The 23,059-nt window shown below is 50.4% G+C and overlaps 3 protein-coding genes across 10 annotated transcripts in view; 1 reads left to right on the plus strand and 2 right to left on the minus strand.

Annotated features, from left to right (window-relative positions):
* LYG2 (lysozyme g2) overlaps positions 1 to 23,059 on the plus strand; it is a 162,164-nt gene that overhangs the window by 79,852 nt on the left and 59,253 nt on the right. For 7 of the 8 annotated variants that reach the window (XM_047746238.1, XM_047746240.1, XM_047746243.1 and 4 more), the window contains one exon: positions 22,015 to 22,118. The exons of the other annotated variant lie outside the window; for it this stretch is intronic. The gene's annotated coding sequence lies outside the window, so the exon portion shown is untranslated. The remainder of the gene's footprint in view (positions 1 to 22,014; positions 22,119 to 23,059) is intronic. 8 annotated transcript variants of the gene reach the window in all.
* LOC125109835 (ral guanine nucleotide dissociation stimulator-like) lies at positions 4,552 to 8,868 on the minus strand. The gene is made up of 9 exons (XM_047746949.1): positions 8,815 to 8,868; positions 8,373 to 8,588; positions 7,907 to 8,010; positions 7,328 to 7,397; positions 6,633 to 6,704; positions 6,112 to 6,186; positions 5,473 to 5,505; positions 4,972 to 5,093; positions 4,552 to 4,822 (listed from the first exon to the last, which is right to left on the minus strand). Exons 1-9 carry the CDS (start codon positions 8,866 to 8,868, stop codon positions 4,786 to 4,788), a joined length of 783 nt encoding a protein of 260 aa, XP_047602905.1. The 3' UTR covers positions 4,552 to 4,785.
* On the minus strand, positions 9,260 to 13,088 carry LOC125109357 (ral-GDS-related protein-like). Its single transcript, XM_047746234.1, has 4 exons — positions 13,068 to 13,088; positions 11,402 to 11,586; positions 9,875 to 10,068; positions 9,260 to 9,702 (listed from the first exon to the last, which is right to left on the minus strand). The coding sequence occupies exons 2-4, from the start codon at positions 11,551 to 11,553 to the stop codon at positions 9,260 to 9,262; spliced, it is 789 nt and encodes a 262-aa protein (XP_047602190.1). The 5' UTR covers positions 11,554 to 11,586; positions 13,068 to 13,088.

Below are 23,059 nucleotides of genomic sequence, written 5' to 3' on the forward strand. Positions count from 1 at the left end.
TGGCACGTAGGGATATTACCTGCTTGGGGTGAGTCACCTTGAAGAAAAAAAGTGTTAGCCCCCCTGTCAAGAGTGCTCTGCAGTGACTAGAAGGGCATGAGGACTGCAACTGGTGAAAGCCTGTTTGAAAACCTCTTTAGGGCTGAATAAGGTAGAGTGTCCTGAGAATTGCCTCCTCATGAATAGGCTATGTCATTTCCTTGCTTGAGGGGAGAAAAGAAGTGATCCTGTATTTTCCACATGGAAAACAAGGATACAAAGAACCTTGGATTGTATTTTGTAGTGGTTGTTGTTGCTGTTGAAATCATTTAGCCACCATAGAGCACATCATATTAGTTTCGAAGGTAGTGCCCAAGTATTCCTCATGTTCGTATCACCCCCAGTGCTCATCCCATCGCATGCCCTCCTATATGCTCCTCCCCAACGGCCCCATGTCCCCACCCACCTCCGCTCCAGCAACCCTCTGCTTGTTTCTTAGGTAAGAGCCTCTCCTCCTTTTTCTCCCTCTCTGGTGGCTTCCCATTCAGTTTTCCCCTCTCTTCCCCTGTGATTATCAAATGGCTTCACGCATAGGTGGAACTTAAGACCCAGGGCAGGGGAATCACAGTGGGCTTTCGTTCAGTGAGGTTATTGTGTACCTTTCCATGTTTGACCGCATTTCACTCTTCCTGGGAAATGACCCATTCCAGTGATGTGTCCATTGTGTCTGGAGGGACGGGGGTTCTTCGCTCTTGCTCAGTGAGTTGGGATCCTGAAGCACGTGTCAGGAGAACCTCCTCGGTGTTCCTGTTCCACTGGTGCCCTTGTGGAGCCTCCCTTTCCTTCTCTGGAAAACGATGAGAGGTCCGGTTGTGCAGTGTTTTCCAGAAGGCCGTCCAGCTCCAATCTTCCGGGGCCTAGAAATAGCCAGCTGTGGTTTAGTCCACGCAACAAGGGATAGCAAAAATTCCTTCAACTACTCCAGGAAGACACACAACCAAGTAGAATGGGAACACCAGAGGAGCGTAGCTCCAAGGGGACGTGAGTGAAATGCTTTTACATCAGCCAATATCATAGGAAGGTATGTTTTCTGTGGACACAGAGGTGGGCACTGGCCTTTCCATATCAACAGACTTCACTTTTGTCTTTGGACTCTTTCATTGATCTTTAATGTACATTTATGCTCATCCTGAGGAGACCCGATTGGGAAACTCTCAGAGCATAATCTCATCTTTGACCGCCTAATACCCACCTTTCACAGACTTTTTTGAAATTACAGTCTATCGGACATACAGCGTTATCGTCGTTTCAGGAGAAGAGTAGGGATTCAGGAGTTCTGTATATGACTCAGTGCTCAGCACAGTAAGTGTACTCTTAATCCCCACCCCCTCTCCCCCCCATCCCCCCACCTGGTTCCCACCAGAAGATTCTCTATATTTGAGCCGGCTTTTTTGATTGTCTCTCTTTCCTTATTCCCATTATTCTTCTTTTCTGTTTCTGGAAAGTCACCCATGCATCAAAGCCCATGTTAACATAACACCCACGGATGTTAAGTCTTACCTCTGTATCTTCTTGGTCTGTGTGAATTGTGGTGAAGAGACCACCAGGTTCAGTCCACAGTGGCTCCCAGGGATCCCCATCCCTGCTATGTACCTGCCTGTCTATCCTCTGAGGGGTTGCTGAAAGGTTTCTGGCCAAGGGATCATAGGACAAGAGATGGTCTTTCACACCTCCAAGCTTTCATGACCAAACCCGTTGTCACTTCCCTGGGGACCCTCTTGTGTCCCATCGCTTTCTGCCCAGTATCCCGGAACTTGGGAAGCAAGCACTGGTGTTTAGAATGGCCTTCCACAGAGGCCACAGTGGAAGCAGCCTAGGAGTGCCCAGGCTACTAGGTAGAGAGGAACTCAAGCTCAGGGTTTCGCTTCCCCTGAACAAACTGTCTTTCGTGCCATCCTGCCTCCCTATACTCTGGAGGAGAACAGGAGGAGAGGCGTGTGGGGTTGGACCAAGCCCTGCCTGGCTGTCGATCTTGCTGACAGTCAAACACCTCTTTGTGGCTGCCAGACTGTTGCTGACCAATCTCTTCTTGGTGGTGAAAGCGAGGACATTTTGTCCACTGGTCCGCTGGCAAGTTGTTTCTCTGTGTGCTCCGGGTACAGGTGGCCCAGGCATTAGCTGCGAGCATGCTGGAAGTGCCGAGTGTCAGGTCCCTCCCAGGGTTACTCAGTCGGAATCTGCCCTTTGCCGAGCAACCCTGGGCATCAGAGCCTGAGAGGATCGTCCCCCCAAAAGCACTGTGGAATGTTCCACAGAGGGGAGGCTAATTGGCCACCTTGATCCCCCAGCGGGGAAGGGGTGGTTGTTTCCTGGGCCTTTTTGGCCATTCCTCTCTGCCGAGAATCCCCTGAAGGGTTGATTCGCCAGTGGCCCTGGTGGGGATGGTTCTGGAAGAAAGGAAAGAACACCTCCCGCCCCCAGGCTGGGACTTGGAGTCGCGATGGAAGCTAAGCATGCACCCAACAGCAGGAGCTCCAACTCGCCCAGGCTGAGCGACTGCTCAGGAGCTCCGTGTTGTGCTTTTGCCTGGTCCTTTTGTGTCAGCTGATGGTATTGGGGATTTTTCTTGTGGTGCTGGATCCTGTCTTCTTAGATTCCCTTGCGCTGTATCTGCAAGGTTGGGGACCCTTGGCTTGTCCTTTTGCTTCCATGTAATTTTGGATTTCCTCTTTGGATTCCGGGTTGGCCCAGTCCTGGTTGGGTAGCAGGGTAGCATGTAATTGAACCTCCATGGGTTCGTGGTGTCTCCAGGGTTGCTCTTGGGGTTCCTTTGGAGTTCCATAGCATCGTGCCGAGAAAAGATGCGTGGGATGATAGCCACCTTTTGGAGTTTGTTGAGACTTGGGTTGTGCCCTAACGTGTGATCTACTCTGGAGAATGTTCCTTGTGCACTTGAAAGCACTGCGGATTCTGCTGTTTCAGGGTGGAAGGTTCTGCATCTATGTGTTCAAACGAGTGCATCCCTCAAAGCCGTAGATTGCTTGTTGATTGTCAGTTTGGATCATGGCTCCATTAATAGATGTGGGGTGTTAGAGTCCCCCAGTGTATGGTATTGCTGCCAAAGGTTCCTTTATGTTTGTTCTGAACTGTTGGATGCCTTTGGGTGCTCCTGTGTTGCGTGTCTACCTGTTTCAAGATGTTCTCTCTTATGACGTGGTCTCCCTTTGTGATGAAGTAGTGTCCTTCTCTGTGGCTTCCCACCTCCCCCCTTTTTTAAAGAGTCTGTTGTGTCTGGATAGGAGTATTCCTACCCTTGCGTCGTTTCGCATCCATTTGCATGATAGATGCTTCTCCCCTGCTCACATCCCACCTGTGTCTCGGTCTACCGGGTCAGGTGAGTTCCCCACTTCAGACAAGTGAGTGGAATGTGGGTGTGTCACCTGGGTGGATGTTGGAGACCAGGGACTTCAGAACCACCTGGACCGGACAGTGCCCTTGGCCAGCAAGGAGTGGGTGGGGATTCTCTGGTCAAGGATATGAACCTTTATCCTGGCAAGGGAGAACCAATCTGTGCTCCATCAGGCCCCAGCCAGGGAGCAGTGGCTACCATGGATCTGACCAAGAGGGTGGGTGGGGCCTGAAGGGCACCACTGCCTTGCCAAGAACTGCGTAAGGAAATGCAGGATGGCTGGACATCCTAGCTCCTAGGTCAGCATAGATGTGAATAGAGCCAGGCTCAGCTCTGGCCTTCAAGGGACACCTCCCAGTTTATTTTTTTTTCCCCAGCCACACCCAAAAGAAGCAGGGAAAAGGAATCCAGAGATCCTGGATAAGGATCCCAGGAGGATTCCAATCTTGGTAAAGGGTGAACCTGGAGAGCCTAAAGGGAAACTGAGGATGGAATGTCCTGCCTGCCCTTCTTCCATTTACAAAATATCTTCCTCAGGTTTTGTAGCTTCCACAGGCAGGACTGGATCTCTTTCCGTGTTTTTTCCCTACTTCGTGCTGATGCAATTCCAGAGACTGAACTCGACAACCACCAAATACTGGGTCCAAACCCACACAAACACACGCACAAACACCATATCCCAAAGGAAGCAAGACATCGTCCTCCTTGCTTTAGAGGGGAGAGAAGCAGCCCCTCTCCTGGGCAGCACATGGTTCTGGGGAGGGGGAGGAACTCTCAAGGACTCTCCTGGTCAGTGTTTGTTGCCCTCCTGGGCAAGGACCTGCAACCTCTCCATCTCAGGGGTCCTGAGGGCTGTCTCTGGTGTTTGCCCAGATGCCTGACACTGAAAGGAACCTGTCCTCTGAGGAAACGGGATTTGGAGGGGCCACCAGTAGGTAGTGAGGAGGGCTGGCTCCTCTCCTTCCTGCCACATGGAATAGCTGCTGACTCGGTAAGATTTCTGGGTTCAGGAATGAATAAGAGAGTCTGTCCAGTTGTACATTACTGTAGGAAATGAAAGAACCAAACACCCACGTGGGCAGGAAGAGGAGAAAAGAAAAACCTCTTTTTTTTTTTTTTTTTTTTTTGGTAACAAAACTTTAATCCCAAGGGTTCTCATCCCTTTTTGTTGTTGTTGTTGTTAAATAACAACCCTTTACTTATATTAAATATTCCCCCCCACACACACAAAATAGAATTCTGTAGGTCAGAGGAAGGGGTGTTGAGCAGCAGATGGGGCTCGAGCACCACAAGGAGCCCAGGGGCCGAGGGGCAATCCTTGCTCGGCCAGTGGCCACGGGTTCAGCTCTGATGGTGGCTGTAGCCAGTTGTCCTGGTGCTTGTGTTCTGCTGGCCAGCTAGGACCGTGGCTCCAGCCGGCAGGACAGGATGTAGCTAAGGACAGAGGGACACCTGTGAGTTGAGCAGCAGCTGGCATTCAGGAGTCCCTCCCAGGGTTTTCCCACAGCTGGTGTCTGGCTGCCCAGGGAGCCCTAGAAGGAGGATCCACCCCGCCCCTCACCCAGCTCCTGAATGGGCCTCACCTGTCATCCTCGCTGAGCCTCTCCACAGCCCAGAACCAGGCCGTGAATGGATGCTGGGGCTCTAGGCAGTAATTCTCTGCCGCCGCCTGGAGCAGCATGATGTCCGTGAGGACTCGGTATTCCTGGGCCGGGAGAGAGGCACAGGATGCACACCGAGCCTGGGTGGGGAAGCTACAGGGCCAGGTGAGGGCTGAGCAGCGGGACAGGGGACGACGGGTCCTGGGTCTTGGCACACAGGACCACCCTCCCGCATGCAACTTCATGCGGTCCCAAACTGTTCTCAGAGGCTAGTAGAATCAGCCCCTCCTCCGGGAAGTTCTCCTTGATGCCTTTCTGGATCGCTACTGACTGACTAGATGGGTCTTGCACTTCATTCTTAGCAACGTGTCCCAGGAAATGGGAGATGGAGGGGAGTGGATGGAGCCAAGGAACGTTCTTCCCAGGGGCGTCACTGGTAGGGGCTGCCTCCCCTTCCCTACAGCCAGGGCTACGCATGCTCACCTTATTCTTTTTGCCGTGGTTGATCTCATTGCCCTGGAAAGCAGACAACCATTGTCCTTCAGAAAGAGGCCCCTGGTCAGTCCTAGCACCTTAGACCCACCCCTTGTGAGGCTGCGCGTAGGCCAGGACACAGGAGGGGGCCGCTGAGACACACACACAATGAGACTGGGGTTAGGGCAAGCCCTGGGGTGCAGAGAAAGGAAGACTGGGGGCTGGTGAAAGGGCTCCACGTCGGCACCCTGCAGCACAACCCTCTGTGGTGATAGGAGGGAGCGGCAGCCGCCTCAGGCAGGCAGGGCCTGCTGGGCTCCTGAAGTGGGGCTGATGGGCAGGGTCCTGACTTCACTCTCCCCGACAGGCAAGCTCTGAGGGAGAGGCTGCGGCCCATGCACACAGAGCGCATGCAGCTTCACCTTCAGGATGCGCTGGTGCTTCCCCAGTCTTGGGCACCCGTCGAGGTGCAGACTCCCTTCCCTCAGCACTGAGATGGGCAAGAGACCCCAGTTCCCAGGGGCGGCCGTGAGGCTGTGGGCAAGGGAGGATTCCGAAGGACTCAGAGCTCAGGGCCCAGTCCGGGGACTCTCTGCTCCCTGTCCTCAGGACTCTGGTCCCTCCTCCACAATCCTCAGGCTCACCCACCTCCAGGTAGTCCTCCATTGCAGTATCCAGCATCACCAGGTCAGTGAGGAAAGTGCCAAGGTATGGGACGACACCCTGTGTCATGAGGGGTAGGTTTGGGATGAGTCCCTGCTCTCTGGTGCCCACAGGGGCCCTCCCCGAAAAGCCTTCAGCGTCCTGGCCCACCCCACTTTCCCACATGGAAGGGCCTAGGACCCTCAGTTGCTTCCCCTCGATTCGCTTTCCCCTCACCCTCCCAGAACATCAGACTCCTCCGAATCCCGTCCAGGGCCTGCTTTTTGAAACTCAAAAATCGCGGGCTATGGAGCCCTGGGCCCCTCCCCAGCCACCAATCCATTCTCTCCCCAGCCTGCTAGACTCCTTCCTCCTGGTCACCGGGAAAGAAGACATTGAGGAACTGTGGCGACAGGAGGTGGAGCTGGAGTCGCATGCCCCACCTGTCCTGATCTGGAGGCTTGTCGCCCTCAGGGAGGAGCCCCTCTCCCCTGGCCTTGGAGGCCCTGTCCCTCAGGCACACTCACCTTCTTCGGCAGCCCCTTCCACGCTCTCTGCAGCTGCCTCGCCAGGGTGGCAAGTTTACTCGAGGGCCGCTCCTAGAGGGCCAAGGACAAGGTCCTTGAGAGCAGAATAGCCTCAGTCCCCTTGCGCCCACCGTCTTTGACCATCTTCAGAGCCTAGACATCCGACCTACGTCTGCTGATACTGACGCTCCATTCTCCTGAAGCATGCCACGAGTCCTTCTAGAACCATCTCAGCTCCCCCACTCAGTCCATGGGACCCCAGGACCTGGAGCTTGGAGCCTGGCCTCCCTGAGCCTGTTTTCTCATGGGCAGAAGGGAGAACTCCACCTACCTCCTATGGTCTCCTGAGCACTCAGGATCCTCTTAACGATCATCCTTTTTGTGGCCCACAACCCATCCCCACTCCCATCTGTGAGCAGGGGCCTGTCCTCTGGGCTGTCCGCGTTCATGTGGGCCCCCATGTGGACCGTCTCGATGGGACACGGAGAGACCTGAAATCTAGCCTAGGGAGTCTGGATGGGCAGCAGCAGCTTGTCGCAGCCCCAGGGGGAATCTTCAGCCCAGGCTGTCAGCACATTCACGCCAAAGGCTTCTGCTCCCCGAGGAATGCTTCAGGGCATTCCCTACCTCGTGCACACAGGATCATGCCTCCCCACACCCCTCCTGTCCTTCTAGCCCTGCACCTTCCGTGCTACCTTGATGAGTAGTTCCCTGCCCTGGGGGTTGTCTTCTCTGCAGAGCTTTTTGTATGTTTGGAAGGTCTTCCTGAAGAGAGGGAAAGAAATGAGGCTCAGGGGAGGCCTAACGTGGCAGGGTGGAGTGCGAGTCCCCTTTCTTGGAGAACCCCCACATGTCCAACGGGCTGGCTGAGGGTTTGGTCTGGGCTGCTCTGAGCACTGGGGTCTTCGTAGGACATGGGAGGGAGTTCTCCGGGGCGTCCCCCTGGGCGTCCCTTCCCAGCTTAACCGAACAGCTCGGTTTGGGCGGGGTTTCGGTTGAACCATGGGCAGAGAGTTCAGTGGTTGCCAAGTCACCATGTGGAAATATGGAATTCAGCTCAGGCCAGGGTGGGGCATGGAGGAAATTGGATTTCTCAAGCAGGAGGCATGGTGGCCTGTTCCCCAGGAAGGCTGAGAGAAGCCGCCCCAGGCCCAGGTCCTTTGGTCAGGGTTTGCTGCCTCCCAGGAGGTCCAAGCTGACTGAGGGGGAAAAGGACAGGCCTGTGGGAGATCCCGCCTCCCTCCTGGTCCCTCCCTGGAGACAAGCCTACTCACCTGGAAACGTTGCCCCATGTCCTCTTCAGGCGGTGAATGGGGACACTCTGCAGAGCCGCGAGGATGGCATGCAGGGAGGAGTAGTTCCCCAGGATCTGACAGGCCTGGGGGAGGGAAGAGAAGGAGCTGTCAGTGGGAGAGCTGGAGCCCTAGATGCTCGAGAGCTTCAGTGCCCCCCTGAGCTTCCGGCTCCCCCGTGGATGAAGCTGATGTCCAGGGAGCTGCAGAAGGGCCCAGGCCAGCCCTAAAGAGGAACACTGCTGGCTGGAGGGAGGGGTTTCCCTCACGGCAAAGGAGGAGTCACGTAGGAAGTGAGCGTGCCAACGTTGGGCCATGCCCCCGGGAGGAAGAGCCTAGGGAGCACAGGTCTTAGAGCAGGGCCTTCAGCCCTGAGAAGGGAGCAAGACAGAAGAGCAGTTCCCGAGGCTCAGGAGAGCGTCAGGGAGCTGGGCCTCCCATAGCATACCTTGGCCACCCGGATCCAGTGGTCCACCACCACGGCCCTGTCCCGGGCTGTCATGCTTGGGTTGCCAAGGCACGTGGTGACGATGCAGCTGGCCACAGCATTGAACTGGGCGATGGTGGCCCGGACTGTGGGTGCCAGGTGCTCGTTGCCAGGCCTGTTCCTCCGGGACCAGACGGAGCCCAGGCACTGATGGGGCACCACCTTCTTGAACAGCTCCTGGGGGACAGGGGGAGGTTTGTTGAGCCACACACATGTTCGCACATGCAAGACTCATGTCCTCGGGAGGGGTCCCAGGTCAGAGCTGGAGCTCAGGAGGCTGCGAATGGGGCCTGAGCCTGCTTAGAGAGCCTGGATTTCCTGCCACTCTTCTTCTCCGAGGGAAGCCAGTGCAGGATGCCCCAGGAGCCAAGAGAGGCAAGGGAAGGGAGGAAGGCATGTGCACCCAGATCATTCCGTGTCCAGGGGGCCGCTCCAGGTGGTGCTCCCACGGGGGCATCTCCTCCTCCAAATGCTCATCCCTGCGGTCCCTGTCTCCTTTCAGGTGCCCATTCTCACCTGGTGGCTGAAAGCATGGCTTTCTGTGTCTAGCCTGTCCTTCCGGACACTTGAGATGCCTAATCCAGGTTGAGGGCGCTCAGGCTCCCAGGCAGATGGGTGGGCGACCCACGGACATGACTGCACACAGGGAGCTGCCCTCCTCCCCCCGAGGGACCTAGAGCCTTCCCGTGTATGGTCTCTCGGTTCTGACTCATTGCATGTACGTGGTACCTCTGCCTCAGTCCTTCTCAGTGCCTGTCTCCACAGTCCGCAGCTGGACAGTGAAAGCTCAGGTCTAAAAACCCCGATGGGTTTCCACAGTTGGTTAGGGCTGCAGCTGAGATCTGGCCCTATATCCTAGGAGTCCACATCAGGGAAAAGCAGCAGGTATAGGGCAGCTGAGAGCAGAAGAAAAGCCGGCCCTGCCCTCCTACCCTGGGGGCCCAGCTGCTCACCGCATCCATGTAGGTGAGCTGCTCTGCCACCAGCCTGGGAGGGAAGTCCAGGAGGTCAGGCTCCTTCTGTTTGAGCCGGTTCTTGGGTTGGCAGGACGCCTCTGCGGCTGGAGCGGGCTCAGTGGCACCGGAGACAGCTGGCGTGCAAACTCCCGGGCAAGCCGATGGCCCAGCTGTCTGTGCCTCAGGACCCAGCGAGCATTGATAACATAGGAGCCCCTGTTCCAGTTCTGGAGCGGCCGGTGGAGGGCAGGCTGGCTCGGACCCTGAAGGTGGTGGCTGATGCAGAGCCAGGGTTGCCTCTCGCTCCACGGGAGGCTCTTTGGCCGGCTCAGCTGCTGGAACGCGTCGCATAGCCGACACGGGGGTGGGAGTAAGGGAAAAATTCAGCCACAGCACTGACACTCCATGTGCCTTTCCCTAAACAGGACAGATCCCATGGCCTTCCAAGGAATACCCAGCCCATGAGCCCCATCCCAGATGGCCTTCCCAGCTTGCAGTGCCCCTTACCCTCCGCCTCAGCCTCTGTGAGCTTCAGAAGTTCGTGCTGCCTCAGCAGAACGGGGGCATGGGTGTTCAGGTCCCGGTCATGCCACGTGAGGTGCACATAGGCCCCCTTGAACTCCACATGGGCACTGTGCAGGGACCCCCCGATATCCTGCCGTGTCTGCTCAGGCCAGGTTCCCAAGATGGGACACAGAGTGCTGGGGAAAGTCACATGTGGAGCAGAGTCAGAGACCTGGCCTTTCCTTGGCCACGCTACTCCCACAGCACCATTCTTTCGGTGTGGGCCCCCCGGAATGGCCCCGGCCCACTTGCAACCCCGCTGGAGCTGTCCTTGCTGACTGCTGACCAGGTGGGATGAGGGACCTCTCACAGGTCTGTCACGTGGCCCCTCAGTCATGCATCCTCCATGCAGACCGGTATCTGGGCTTTGGTTGGAGGCCGACGGGTGAGTGGTCTGGACCCCACACTTTCTGTCCTTGGCCCCACACGTGGTGGTCAGCGGAGGTGGATATGGATAGGGGCAGACAGAGCAAGAACGGACCATCCAAGGGATGGCTGTTGTAGGCACCAACTCAGCCCACAATGGGCTCTGCTTCCCAGAGAGCTTGGCATCCCGTCCACACCTCTCTTGGACTCTTTGGCTTCTTCCGAGGAAGCCGCCCCACTAAGCTCTCCCGTGGAAATCAAGAGTTCTGGGAGATCCCTGGTTCGGAACATCCCTCGCCAGCAACAACCCCTGTCGTCTCCCACCCTGCTCTGTGGAGCCAGCAGGACCTCCTCTGGCACCCAAAGACCCATCCTGTTCTTCCTTGATCGTAGAGTGCCTCCTCATGGTCCCAATAGAGGTGGATCAATTCATCCCTAGACTAGGTCACAGAGATGCCCCATGTGATGAACGCTAGACATGCGTGCTTAGCATGTGGAGAGTACCTATCTGACCCTCGGACGAGAGTGGAGACCCCGACATTGTCTCTACTTTACCCATTCACTGCTCCTGGTGACTAGAGAGGGCCTGCCTTCCTAGGTGCTTAAGATCCACGATGGAATGAAATCATCCCAAACAAGACTTTGCAAATCCTGAGTGGCCCTTGGGCTGCTCTGCCTGCTCCCAGTGTCCCCTTGATCTGGGCACATAAAGGACCAGAGTCAGGACCAGCTAGATGGCATCTCAGAGGTCCTTTGGCAGTAGGAACGCTGCCGGCTTTGCGTTCCCTTTCCATAGACTCAGAAGGACCACAAGCCTGTGAGGGTGGAGCCTGAACGCGTCTTCCCTGGAGAGAGAAATGTTCAGCGGGAAGGGGAAGATGCCCAGCATGTCCAGCAGCTTTCTACAGAGCCGGGCCCCAGAGAAGCGCGTGCCATGTTTCCTCCCATGACTTCCTCCGGTCGCCCTACGAGGTTCATCCTCTTAGCACCCCCACTTTTCAGGAGAGGAAAGGGAAGGTCAGAGAGGTGCAGTGACATTCCCAAGACATACAACTAGTAGATGGAAGGCTCCCCCCTTGTGCTGGCTATGGGGCGGGCACTCACCTAGTGAACTGCTGATCCAGGACGTGCTGGGCTGACGTGAACATCTGATAGATGGAGCACATTGTGGTGAGGTTTGAGAGGCTTCTCTCCGGGAAGGATAGCAGCAGGGAATGTCCGCATTTCTGCACTGCGCCTTCTCTGAGTGCCAGCATCGTGCAGGCCTCGTCCAGGGACAGGGATGATGCCTTTTCCAGCAGGCAGACAAGGGGGCGGGGTGGGGGGCAACGTAGTCAGCTTCAACGCCGTGAAACACCAGGAAGAGCAGGGTCTGGAGCTCAGACTGCATCCTCCCATCCCTTTGGGAACTTGGGCAAGACGACGAGGGACTTGAGTGCCCACCCAGAAAAAAGGTTCTAGGCTGAAAACCTCCAACCAAGTTCCAAAGGACCCATCTAGGCTTAAATTAAATGTACTGGTGACTTCAACATGTGCTGTTAGCTGGACAACGATAGCATGTCTGTCTCTTCCTAGCCTGTATGAAGAGCTGTATGCATGCCTTGGAGTCATGAGGAAGGAGCCCTACTGTCGAGAGGAGAAAGGAGAGGCTGAGAATCTCCAAGGCTGCTCAAGATCATCAGCGTTGGGCCCGAGATCTGTCCAGAGCATGGGCTGCATGGCATTTCGCCTATGCTGCTGAGGCTCGGCCTGTTGCTGTCAGGGGCAGAAAGGTTCAGGGGAAAACCACCTTCCTTGGCAGGCCCCAGGGCAGCCAGTTGTGTCTAGTCTGGGTTCTGGCCTGGCCCTGATCCATCTCTGGGTCCTGAGACTGGCCGTGAACCTGGGCCCGTTCTCACCCCAGACCAGCACGGGATGTTGTTGGCGGCCTGTGGTCCCTGCTGCTTGTCAAGGGAGATGGAGTAGCTGAAGCCTTGCAGCAGCTCATGCCGGATGTCCTGGCTGGAGCTCTGAAAAGACAGAGCCAGCTACCTGGGCCAGGAGGCATCAGAGGCCTTCCACCCAATCTTTGGGTCTAAGTTCTGGCAGATGGAGCGACCCAAATCATCTGTGAGGACCCTTAAGGTGCCCGTTGCTTGCAGCATTGCTGGAACGGCAACCAAATGGAGGCACGTCAAGTTCCAGCAGCCTTGCAAGACCGAGTCCCTGTGGCAGACCACCTCCTTTATGGGGGACTGTGAAGACCTAGAGGGAAACAGCCTGTGAGCGGGTGGACCTCCTAGCATTCGATGTGTTCTGAGAGACGATACGTTCCAGAAAGACCTGTAGAATGGCTTGATGCCACCGGCCCTTTTGTAGGTTCAATCACCCTATCTGGTATGAGGACTTAGAAGGGCGTGGGCCAGTTCTCCTGAACCCAGCTGGGTTCTCCACAGGTTAGCTGGCATGAGGAGGGAATATCGTAAAACCAGTGGGAAAAGGCAAAGATACTCATGGCTTCGTGAAAAGCAACACAAGGCCAAAGGAAAGAAAACAAAACAACCGCCCTCCAAACCACGGAAAACATTCACTCGGTTCTCTGCCAGTCCCACGTAGGTGAAGAGTGTCTTCCTCCCTTACCCATAGCTGGTGGCAGACGTGCGCAGGTGTGGGTTACTTTGGGGTGGGGCCTGCGGGATACTCAAGTGGAAACACTCTGGGAAGGCCCCCAGGTTTGTCCCCATAGTTGCGTGAGGGCCCTGGGTGTGGAGAAGCTTCTTCCTATTCTCACCTCAGAGCAGCACTGATCCTGGGTGGCGTGGGACACCTGGCCCTTGTCCAGCGAGTTGGAGTCGTTGAAGTCCCCAGCCAGCTCATTCACAATCTCTGGGGTGCAGCTCTGAAAATGCAGTGCCCCATAGACACAGGGCCAAGAGCCATTAGCAGTCTCCCGGGGCATTGCCACCAGGGGACACCCCCACTAGTCATCGTGTTCTCCAGTTCAGGCTAAGAGGGATGGCTGAAAAGACATCGAGCAAGGAGGTAGCCAGAGGACACTCTAAGGCTCATGACTACCATGACCTGGGGTATGAACATGACAGATGGGTCCTACCTCCAACACCAGGCAGCTTGTTTCTGCCCAAGAAGGGCATGTCCCTCATCCCCTGTCCCCACTGCTATACACACACACACACACACTCACACACAGAGAGAGAGAGAGAGAGAGCGACACCCACACAGTAAGGGGCAAGTGGTGTGGGCAGGCTGAGGTGGGACCACAGTTGTTGCCGGCTCTCCAGTTGTCTGCCCAGAGCTGCCTTGTGTTACCTGTTGGTGTCTCCCGCCCCATGACCAGAAGCTTTGGAAAAGAGGGCTGAAGCGCTGTCTGCAACTGCAGTAATGTCTCCGGCTCTGGGCTCCCCTGGGCCCAGCGCCCCTGGAAGTAGGAAGACAACAACTGAACATCGTGTTCTGTCGAAGGTCTCCACTCAAGTGCACTGGAGAGCAGGTTGCCCTTTGAAAGTGGGTGCCTGGCTACCAGAGTTCTAAGTTCAGTTGGGGCCTCTCATGAAGGATGTGAGGTCACCCTTTCAGGATTCTAATACCTGGGGCCCTTCGTTCAGTCACACCTCTCCGCAGCCCCTTCAGTTGACTCTTGACCTCTCTTCCCTGGGACTGTACACAATGAGCCAAAAATGCCAGAGGCACCATGCTCTGGAAATGGCACTCGGGTCCTCCCTTTCAGGAGACAGAGCTGAAGTCAGACCTTTGTTGTCTTCCCTTTCCCACTTCTGTGTCCTCAGTCATTGGGTGTCTCTCCTAGTGCCCACATTCCCAACCTGCATAGTGGGGACCAGGGAGAATCGACTTCCTTGGGACATCTTGGGGTGTATGGAAATCGTATTTGTGGTATGTGTACGATGCTATCACGGGAATCAGAGGCACACATTGAAGGCCAGAAGAATTGCAGTAAGGGGTGGCACTTGGCCTGGAGGAACGCTCCGAGGAGGCCTGGGTCCCGGCTTTGTGTTGTTTTGGAACCATCCCTTCCGCTCTTGGTGTCATTATAATGGGGCACCATGATGGCGTGGAAATGCATGAAGATGCAGACTTTGTCCTCCCCGGTCGTGAAACGGTTCAGTTGTTTCCCACATAGATTGAGAATGAGACCTCTTTCCCTCGTTCTGGTCTATGAGGGGAGCAGCCTTCGCAGTGGCTCCCAGGGATCGTGACCTGTGGTGGAGGCATCACTTTGCAATTCTGGGTGGTAGGCGAGTGGCTTCTGAGCCACGGGATGTACTCAACGTGATGAAATAGCATGCCTCGTGTTTCTCTAGATGTCATGCAAAGAGTTTCACCCGTCCTAGTTACTGGTCTCCTGTTCCACTTCTCCCTTGTTCCCCTTTTCTTCTCTTACTCTGAAGCGAAAATCAAGCCCAGATGGTTGGGGCTGCCATCCATCGAGGCTCACAGTGCCAGGAACGGAGGCAGTGGCAAGGCCAACATGCGCCCAGAAACTCAGATTCTGAGTCGAATGGTTCCCCGAATGATGGGTGCTAACTTAGGGGAAAATCCTTTTCCAGTCCAGCCTCGGTCACAACCGCGCGCTCAGAAGTTTGGTGATGTTGAGGAAGCATGTGAGAGAGTACCAGCTGGAGGAGAGGCAGAGGGAAAGGGAGAAGCCGACTCCCCAGTGAGCAGGGAGCCCATAGTCGGCTCGATCCAGGACCCGAGATCATGGCCTGAACTGAAGACAAACACTTAACTGACTGAGCCACCCATGCACCCTACATTTCTTTTTATATCTTTCTTATAATTAAATATTTTTCAAAAATTGATATTTAGATCTCTCCCTAAATAACACAAGAAACTAGCAGGCTCTCACATTCATAGGTCTCTCCCTATCACAATCCTATCAGGTTGGTATTTTCTAGATTTTCCATTTTGAGTTATTATGGATTTATTTTTACTCCTTTGTTTTTTGTTTTTTAAGACAAGAACTGTTAACCTAAATAATGAAGTAAACTGGGGCAAGTTCAAATTAGCAGAAACCAAGTTTATTCAGGAATGGTTGAGAAATTACAACTCAGAAAACATGGTATAGCAAGCTACAAGGCAAGTCCATTAAGGGTTTGATTTTGTTTGCAGGTTGTTTTGATGGGCAAAAAGTGCAGAGGGGAAAGCCCACAATAGTCCAAGCAGTGAGTTCATTGGCTTGGGGATGGGGAGAGATTCTTGGTGGATAAAATATCATTGGTGAGGAGATAGTCTCCATCTTCTGTAAATCAGGCATTTATAGGAAATCAGTCCCTCAGTTCTTAAGTTCCATTCTTTTGAAGGTGCACATGTGAGATCCTCTATTTCATATCCTCTGGTTCCACTACTAAAGTATTTCATTATTTTTCCTTCATTTGCTTTTTAATTAATATTTTATTTATTTATAATAATATATTTTATTTATTTATTTTTCCTTCATTTATTTTGTGGTGTCTCCTGGATATACTACCCTTCTTCTTTTTAAGTATGTCATCCAAAGCTCTCCAATGTAGGCTTTTAGTGCAGCATCTCTTTAGAGGCCATATCTGCATGAGGATATATTTTTTTATCATGCTCTTCTATTTGGCTAGGTATAAAGTTATTTGTCCTAAATTATTTTCTATCACTACTCTTTACTATTATCCATTATTAATATTCTTGAATTATCCTATAGTGTATCTACATGTGAATTTGTTATTATCCTTCCTCTTTGCACTCTCTGAACCCTTTCAATCTGAGGCTTACCACCTTTCTAAAATTCTAGGTAACTAATATCCAGTATTTCTTCAAATAAGTCCTCTTTTCATTTTAATTGTTTTTCTCTTTCTGGGACATCTGCTATATAGATTAATATCTGAATAATACTTCTGTTTCTAGCCATCATACCTTTCACTTTTCCCTAAATTTAAAATTAGGCCAATTTAAAATTATTTGTTGATCTCTGCTAATATTTTTGCTTTTGATGGAATCTATATGTTATTTTCCTTTTGAAATGCTTCCTCAAAGTTCTAATAATCCTAGCTTGTGAATCCATTTGCCCCAGGGTATTTTCTCTGCAGGCAGCTTCAGAATCAGAGACCTAACAGAGTTGGCCCCCATGGGTGCTGAGGTTTGGGAAGGGATGGGGTGGGAACGGGCCCCAGGGGAGAGAGTCTTGGGTATCAGCCAATCATTTGTTCCAGGAGGAAGAGGGTAGGGGAAGGTTAGTTGGTCCCTACCTGCTTCTATTCCTCCAAAGCCCAGGGATTCTCTCTGGCTTAATTTGACACTGGGGAACAACTGAACCAGGCTGCAGGTGTTAGCAGGCCCTGTTTTTCCCAAAGTAACACAGAATGGTCTGGAAGCAAGATTCAAACTTGAACAGTTCCCTCCTATTTTACTCTCCAATCAGCCTGGTTGCCTGCAGTACAGGCCTCATCTGAACACATAACATTTAAAAAACTGTCCCACCCCACCTTGGGGGATTGAACTTGACCCTGGAGGGGGATGCACCAGCCTCTCTATTTTTTGTAGCCCCACCCTTTAAAAAAATCAAATACACATATGTGTTTTTTTTTATTTTACATTTTATAAGAGTGAATTCTATAGTTTATAATTTATAACTCAATATATTTTTTAAAGATTTTATTTATTCATTTGAGACAGAGAGACAGAGAGATAGAGAGAGGCAGGGGGAGAGGCATAGGGAGAGGGAGAAACAGACTCCCTGCTAAGCCAGGAGCCCTACCTGGGGCTTGATCCCAGGACCTGGAGATTATGACCTGAGCTGAAAGCAGACATTTAACCATCTGAGCCACCCAAGTGCCCCTACCGGTGTGGTTTAAAAAAAGAGAGAGATTAGAGTTTATAATAAAAAGCATGGGCCTCCTGCCCTATCCGACCTCCTTCCTAGTCACACTCCCTGGGAGCAAACACTTTAATCCTTTATTTTTTATAGCTTTCCTGATGGATACCTGTAAGGGAAGAACTCTTTCTTTTTCTCTCCTACTAAGGAAAACCCGAATTCTTCCCTATTGTGTTTCCCCCCTGGAAGTCACTTACTACTCACACAGAACACATTACTTCTGGTGTGCAGCTGAACCCCAGCAGACTTGAAGCCTGCTTCCCCCTCTCTCTGCTTGCCTCTCTGCCTACTTGTGATCTCTCTCTCTCTCTCTCTCTGTCAAATAAATAAATAAAATCTTGAAAAAAGAAAAGAAATTGGGGAAGACACAAAGAAATGGAAAAATCTTCCATGCTCATGGATTGGAAGAACAAATATTGTGAGAATGTCTATGCTACCTAGAGCAATCTATACATTTAATGCAATCCCTATCAAAATACCACCAACATTTTTCAAAGAAAGGGAACAAATAATCCTAAAGTTTATATGGAACCAGAAGAGACCCTGAGTACCCAGAGGAATGTTGAAAAGGAAAACCAAAACTGGCGGCATCACAATTCCAGACTTCAAGCTCTATTACAAAGTGTTAGGGCCAATTTAATGTTAAAACCTGTTTAACTATTAGGGCCTGCTTAGCCAGAGTGACTCCATATTGCCTGGGTGGCCATATTGTTGTTTACAAACCCCGGACTTCATTCCAGGAATAAATGCCCCAGTAGTTCCTGGTATCGGTTCCGGGTATCGATTCTGGGAGTAAACACCTTAACAATAGAAGCCATGTACCTTGGGTCTGCAGTTGTGCCCTATAAAACCAGCTTGTGAGATCAGGAGGGGGTCGCTCTCTTCGGAGGCAGCCCTGCCAGTCAGTCTGACTTCTAATGCTTCACATAGACTAAAGCTTTGCATAACTTTCACTTTGTCTCAGTCTCATTCCTTTGATAATGGACCCCAACACAAAGCTGTCATCATCAAGACAGTATGGTACTGGCACAAAAACAGACACATAAATCAATGGAACAGAATAGAGAGCCCAGAAATGGACCCTCAACACTATGGTCAATTAATCTTAGACAAAGCAGAGAAGAATGTCCAAAGGAAAAAAGTCAGTCTCTCCAACAAATGGTGCTGGGAAAATTGAACAGTCATATGCAGAAGAATGAAACTGGACCATTTCCTTGCAACACAAACAAAAATAGACTCCAAATGGATAAAAGACCTGAATTTGAGAGAGGAATCCATCAAAATCCTAGAGGAGAACAGAGGCGGCAACCTCTTCAAACTCAGCCACAGCAACTTCTTCCTAGAAACATCACCAATGGCAAGGGATGCAAGGGCAAAAATGAACTATTGGGACTTCATCAAGATAAAAAGCCTTTGTACAGCAAAGGAAACAGTCAATAAAACCAGAAGACAACTGAAAGAGGGAGAAGATATTTACAAATGACATATCAGATAAAGGGCTAGTATCCAAAATTTATAAAGAACTTATCAGACTCAACACCCAAAGAACAAATAATCCAATCAAGAAATGAGCAGAAGACATGAACAGACATTTCAGCAAAGAAGATATCCAAATGGCCAACAGACACATGAAAAATTGCTCAACATCACACAGCATCAGGGAAATACAAATCAAAACCACAGTTAGATACCACCTCACACCCAGAATGGCTAGAGTTAACATGTCAGGAAACGACAGGTGTTGGCGAGGATGAAGAGAAATGGGAATGCTCCCACACTGCTGGTGGGAATGCAAGCTTGTATAGCCACTCTGGAAAACAGTACAGAGGGTCCTCAAAAAGTTGAAAATAGAGCTACCCTAAGACCCAGGAATTGCACTGCTGGGTATGTACCTCCCAGTTATAAATGTAGTGATCCAAAGGGGCACCTGCACCCTGATGTTTATAGCAGCAATGTCCACAGTTGCCAAACTATGGAAAGATCCTAGATGTCCATCAACAGATAAATGGATAAAGATGTAGTATATATACACAATGGAATATTATGCAGCCATCAAAAAACCCAAAATCTTGCCATTTGCAATGAGTGGATGGAACTAGAGGATGTTATGCTAAGTGAAATAAGTCAATCAGAGAAAGACAATTATCATATGATCTCACCGATATGAGCAATTTGAGAAACAAGACAGAATAGGGGAAGGGAGGGAAAAAGGAAACAAGATGAAACCAGAGAGGGAGACAAACCATAAGAGATTCTTAAACTTAGGAAACAAACTGAGGGTTGCTGGAGGGAGGGATGGGAGTGATGGAGTGGCTGGGTGATGGACATTGGGGAGCGTATGTGCTATGGTGAGTGCTGTGAATTGTGTAAGACTGATGAATCACAGACCTGTACCCCTGAAACAAATAATACATTATATGTTTACTAAAAAGAAGAAGAAGAAGAAAAGATTTTTAAAAAGGAATTTATAAGATGTTGGTTGAAAAAGAAAGAAGAAAATTTTAAAGAAAATCGAAAAGGAAAAAAATTTTAAAAATTAAAGAATTAACTTAGAAAGACTAAAGAATCATTGGAAAAAATCTATGAATTCTATGTACTATATTCCCCTAGTGCTGGCATTTTGCAGTTCTCATTGATCAGTAAACTTGGTCTTGGCTGGATGTTCTTGCTGATCTGGGAGAGGGGCCTGTTGCAGTGATTCTCAAATGTCTTTGCCCAAGATGGAATTGCACTGCCCTTGCCAGAGGCCAGGCTAAGTATTCTGCTCAGGTTTGTTCCCAGTAGCTTTTGTTTCCTGAAATCTTTCCATACCACTTTGAAGGAGGAAAATGAAAATGGCAACCTCCCAATCTCTCGTCCCAGAGGAGCTGAGCGCTTGGGGCCCCACTCCTCAGTGTGCCCTCAGAGAAAAGCAGTCAATCACTCCTGTCGCCCTGGTCTCCAGCCGTGCTCTGTGCTCACTGGGCCTGTGACCAAGCATTTCTATCTCTGGCACATGGCCCCGTAGTCTCCAAACCCAGAAGATTCCTGTGGTACCCTCCCATGCTGCTCCTCCCAGGGGAGGAAAGGGAGTCTCCTCAGATCTCCCTGCTCGAAGAGCAGTGGCCCAACTCTGCCTCAAATCATGGTTTAAGGTAACCCGGAGCTAAGAGCCCACTCCTTGGCTCCATCTCTGCAGCTGGCTTCCCGGCTCTGATACTCAGGAGCTCTGTCGTGTTCAGGCAACCCCAGTCTTTCTGTGACCCTTAGGGTCTGGAGACCACACTGTCCCAAGTGTGGGTTCCACCTCCCACCCCACCCCCCTTAGCCACTGGAGTGATGTCCCTCAGTGGAGCAGACTTCTAAAAGCTCCAATTTTGTGCTCCACTTCTCTGTCACTTACTGATAGCCGGCTGACAGAAGCTCCCTCCCCCTGCAGTTTATCTTCCATATATCACCTCGGATTCACATCTCCTCAGGTCTTACCTTCCAGAAAGTGGTTGCTTTTCTGTTCATAGAATTGCTGCTATTCTTTTCTTCAATCTCCTGTTGAGTTTGTAGGTATTCAGAATGGTTTGATAATTATCTAGCTGAATTCCTGGAACCAGAAAGAATTTAGGTCTCCTACTCCTCTGCAATCTTGTTCAGCTCCCTCAGTCTTACCTTTTTAATAGCAGCTTTATTGAGATACAATTCACATATCATACAATTTACTCTTTTATAAAGTATAGAATTAGTGATTTTTACATATTCATGCTGTTGTGTGACCATCACCATGAATTTCAGGACATCTTCATCATCCCCAAAATAAACCCTATATTTATAAATCAGTCACTCCCCATTCCCCCCAAATACTCCATCCCCCAGCTGCCACTAATCTACTTTTTTTCTATGGATTTGTCTAATGGACATTTCACATAAAAGAAATAAAATAATATGTGTTTTTTGTGGTGTGCTTGGGTGGCTCAGTTGGTTGGGCATCTGACTCTTGGATTTCGGCTTGGGTCATGGTGTCAGGTCATGGGATTGAGCCCTGCATTGGGGTCCCTGCTCAGCCTGGAGTCTGCTTAAAATTCTCTCACATCCCCCTGCTCTGAACTGCCCCCCACCCCCGGCTTGTGCACACATTCTCTTGTCTCTCTCTAAAATAAATGAGTAAAAATAAAATCTTAAAAAAATAATATGTGGTTTCAGTGTCTGGATTTTTTCACCCTGCATAATATTTTTTGGTACATTCCTGTTGTACTATGTATCAGCAATTAAGTTCTTTTTATAGATGGATAATCGTCCATTGTATAGATATATGCATTTGATATATTCATTAGTTGATACACATTTTGATTGTTTCCTACTTTTGGCTACTGTGAATAATAGTGTTATGAAAATTTGTTCACAAGTTTTTTTGTGTGGATGTATATGTTTTCAGTTCTCCTTGTTATAAACCTGGGAGAGGAGGCCCTGGGTCATGTGGTTACTCTATGGATAACTTTTGGAGGCCATGCCAAACTGTTTTCCAAAAGGGCTGTACCATTTTATAATCCTACCAGCAATGAATGAGAGTTCCTATCCCCACATCCCTGTCAGTCATGACTGTCCATCTTGTGATTTTAGCCATCTAATGAGGGTAAAGTGGGAGCTCATTGTGGTTTTGATTTGATTTTCCTAATGACTAATAATGTTGAACATCCTTTTATTGGCCTTTTGTATATCTTCTTTGGATATGTCTATTCAAATACCTTGCTTATTTTCAATTGACTTTCTTGTCTCAATTTCAGTTGTAAGTATTCTTTACATATTCTAGATATAAACCTCTGATCAGGTTTATGATTTGTAAGTATTTTCTCCCATTCTGTCTGTTGTCTTTCCATTTTTTTGATAGCATGGAGATGACCCAACTTGGACCATGAGGAAAAGGAAAACACTTAGGGATGGTGGAGCAGTAACATAGAAGAACATAGAAGAAGGATGATTCATGAGAGAGAAGTAAATTTTTACTTTGTTGAATCACTGATAATAATTGTGTCATATATCCAATAGTGCATTTTCCCTTTTCGAATGCCGTCATATCTATTACTGGACTGGGTTTCCATAGAAGCTCTGTGAGATAGGTAGAATCATGTTATTCCCATCTTACAAGACAGAAACCTAAGACTCAGAAAACTCAGTGACTGACATGGTGTCACACAGCTTGTGGGTGCAAAGCGGCAATGAATTCTTAGTACCAAGGTTCCCTGCCTCCTACCAGCCCTGAGATCTTAGCTGGGGAGTAGAGAAAGGTGTATTTTGTCTTAAGGGAAGAAGGCAGATGGTCACAACACAGCTTTGGTCAGAAGTCTAGACTCTGCTTCTATTTATTGTGTATACTCTTATGGTAACTTAAACTTTCTGAGCCACAGTTTTCTTACTTAAAAATTAAATAGTTGGACAGGTTGATACTCTGAACTTCCTACCAGGTGTAAATTTCATTTAATATAATTATACTGCTGCTAGGTAATTGTTCTGACTACCTGTTATGCTAAATATTTGCTCATATGGCATAACCACCTCTACTAAACTTAATCTATATTGGGAAATTCTTTTGGATGCCAGTTTAACAAAGGCAGCTGCCCTTAAGTAACAACAGAAATATAGGATGCCTAGGTGGCTCAGTCGGTTAAGTGTCTGACTCTTCATTTTGGCTCAGGTCATGATCTCAAGGTTGTGAGATGGAGCTCCATGTTGGGCTCTGTGCTCAGTGAGGAATCTATTTAAGATTCTTTCTCCCTAAGGGGAACCCTCCTACACTGTTGGTGGGAATGCAAGCTGGTGCAACCACTCTGGAAAACAGCATGGAGGTTCCTCAAAATGTTGAAAATAGAACTACCCTATGACCCTGCAATTGCACTGCTGGGTATTTACCCTAAAGATACAAACGTAGTGATCCG

The sequence above is a fragment of the Lutra lutra genome, chromosome 9, assembly GCF_902655055.1.
Source record: "Lutra lutra chromosome 9, mLutLut1.2, whole genome shotgun sequence".
Classification (NCBI taxonomy): Eukaryota; Metazoa; Chordata; class Mammalia; order Carnivora; family Mustelidae; genus Lutra; species Lutra lutra.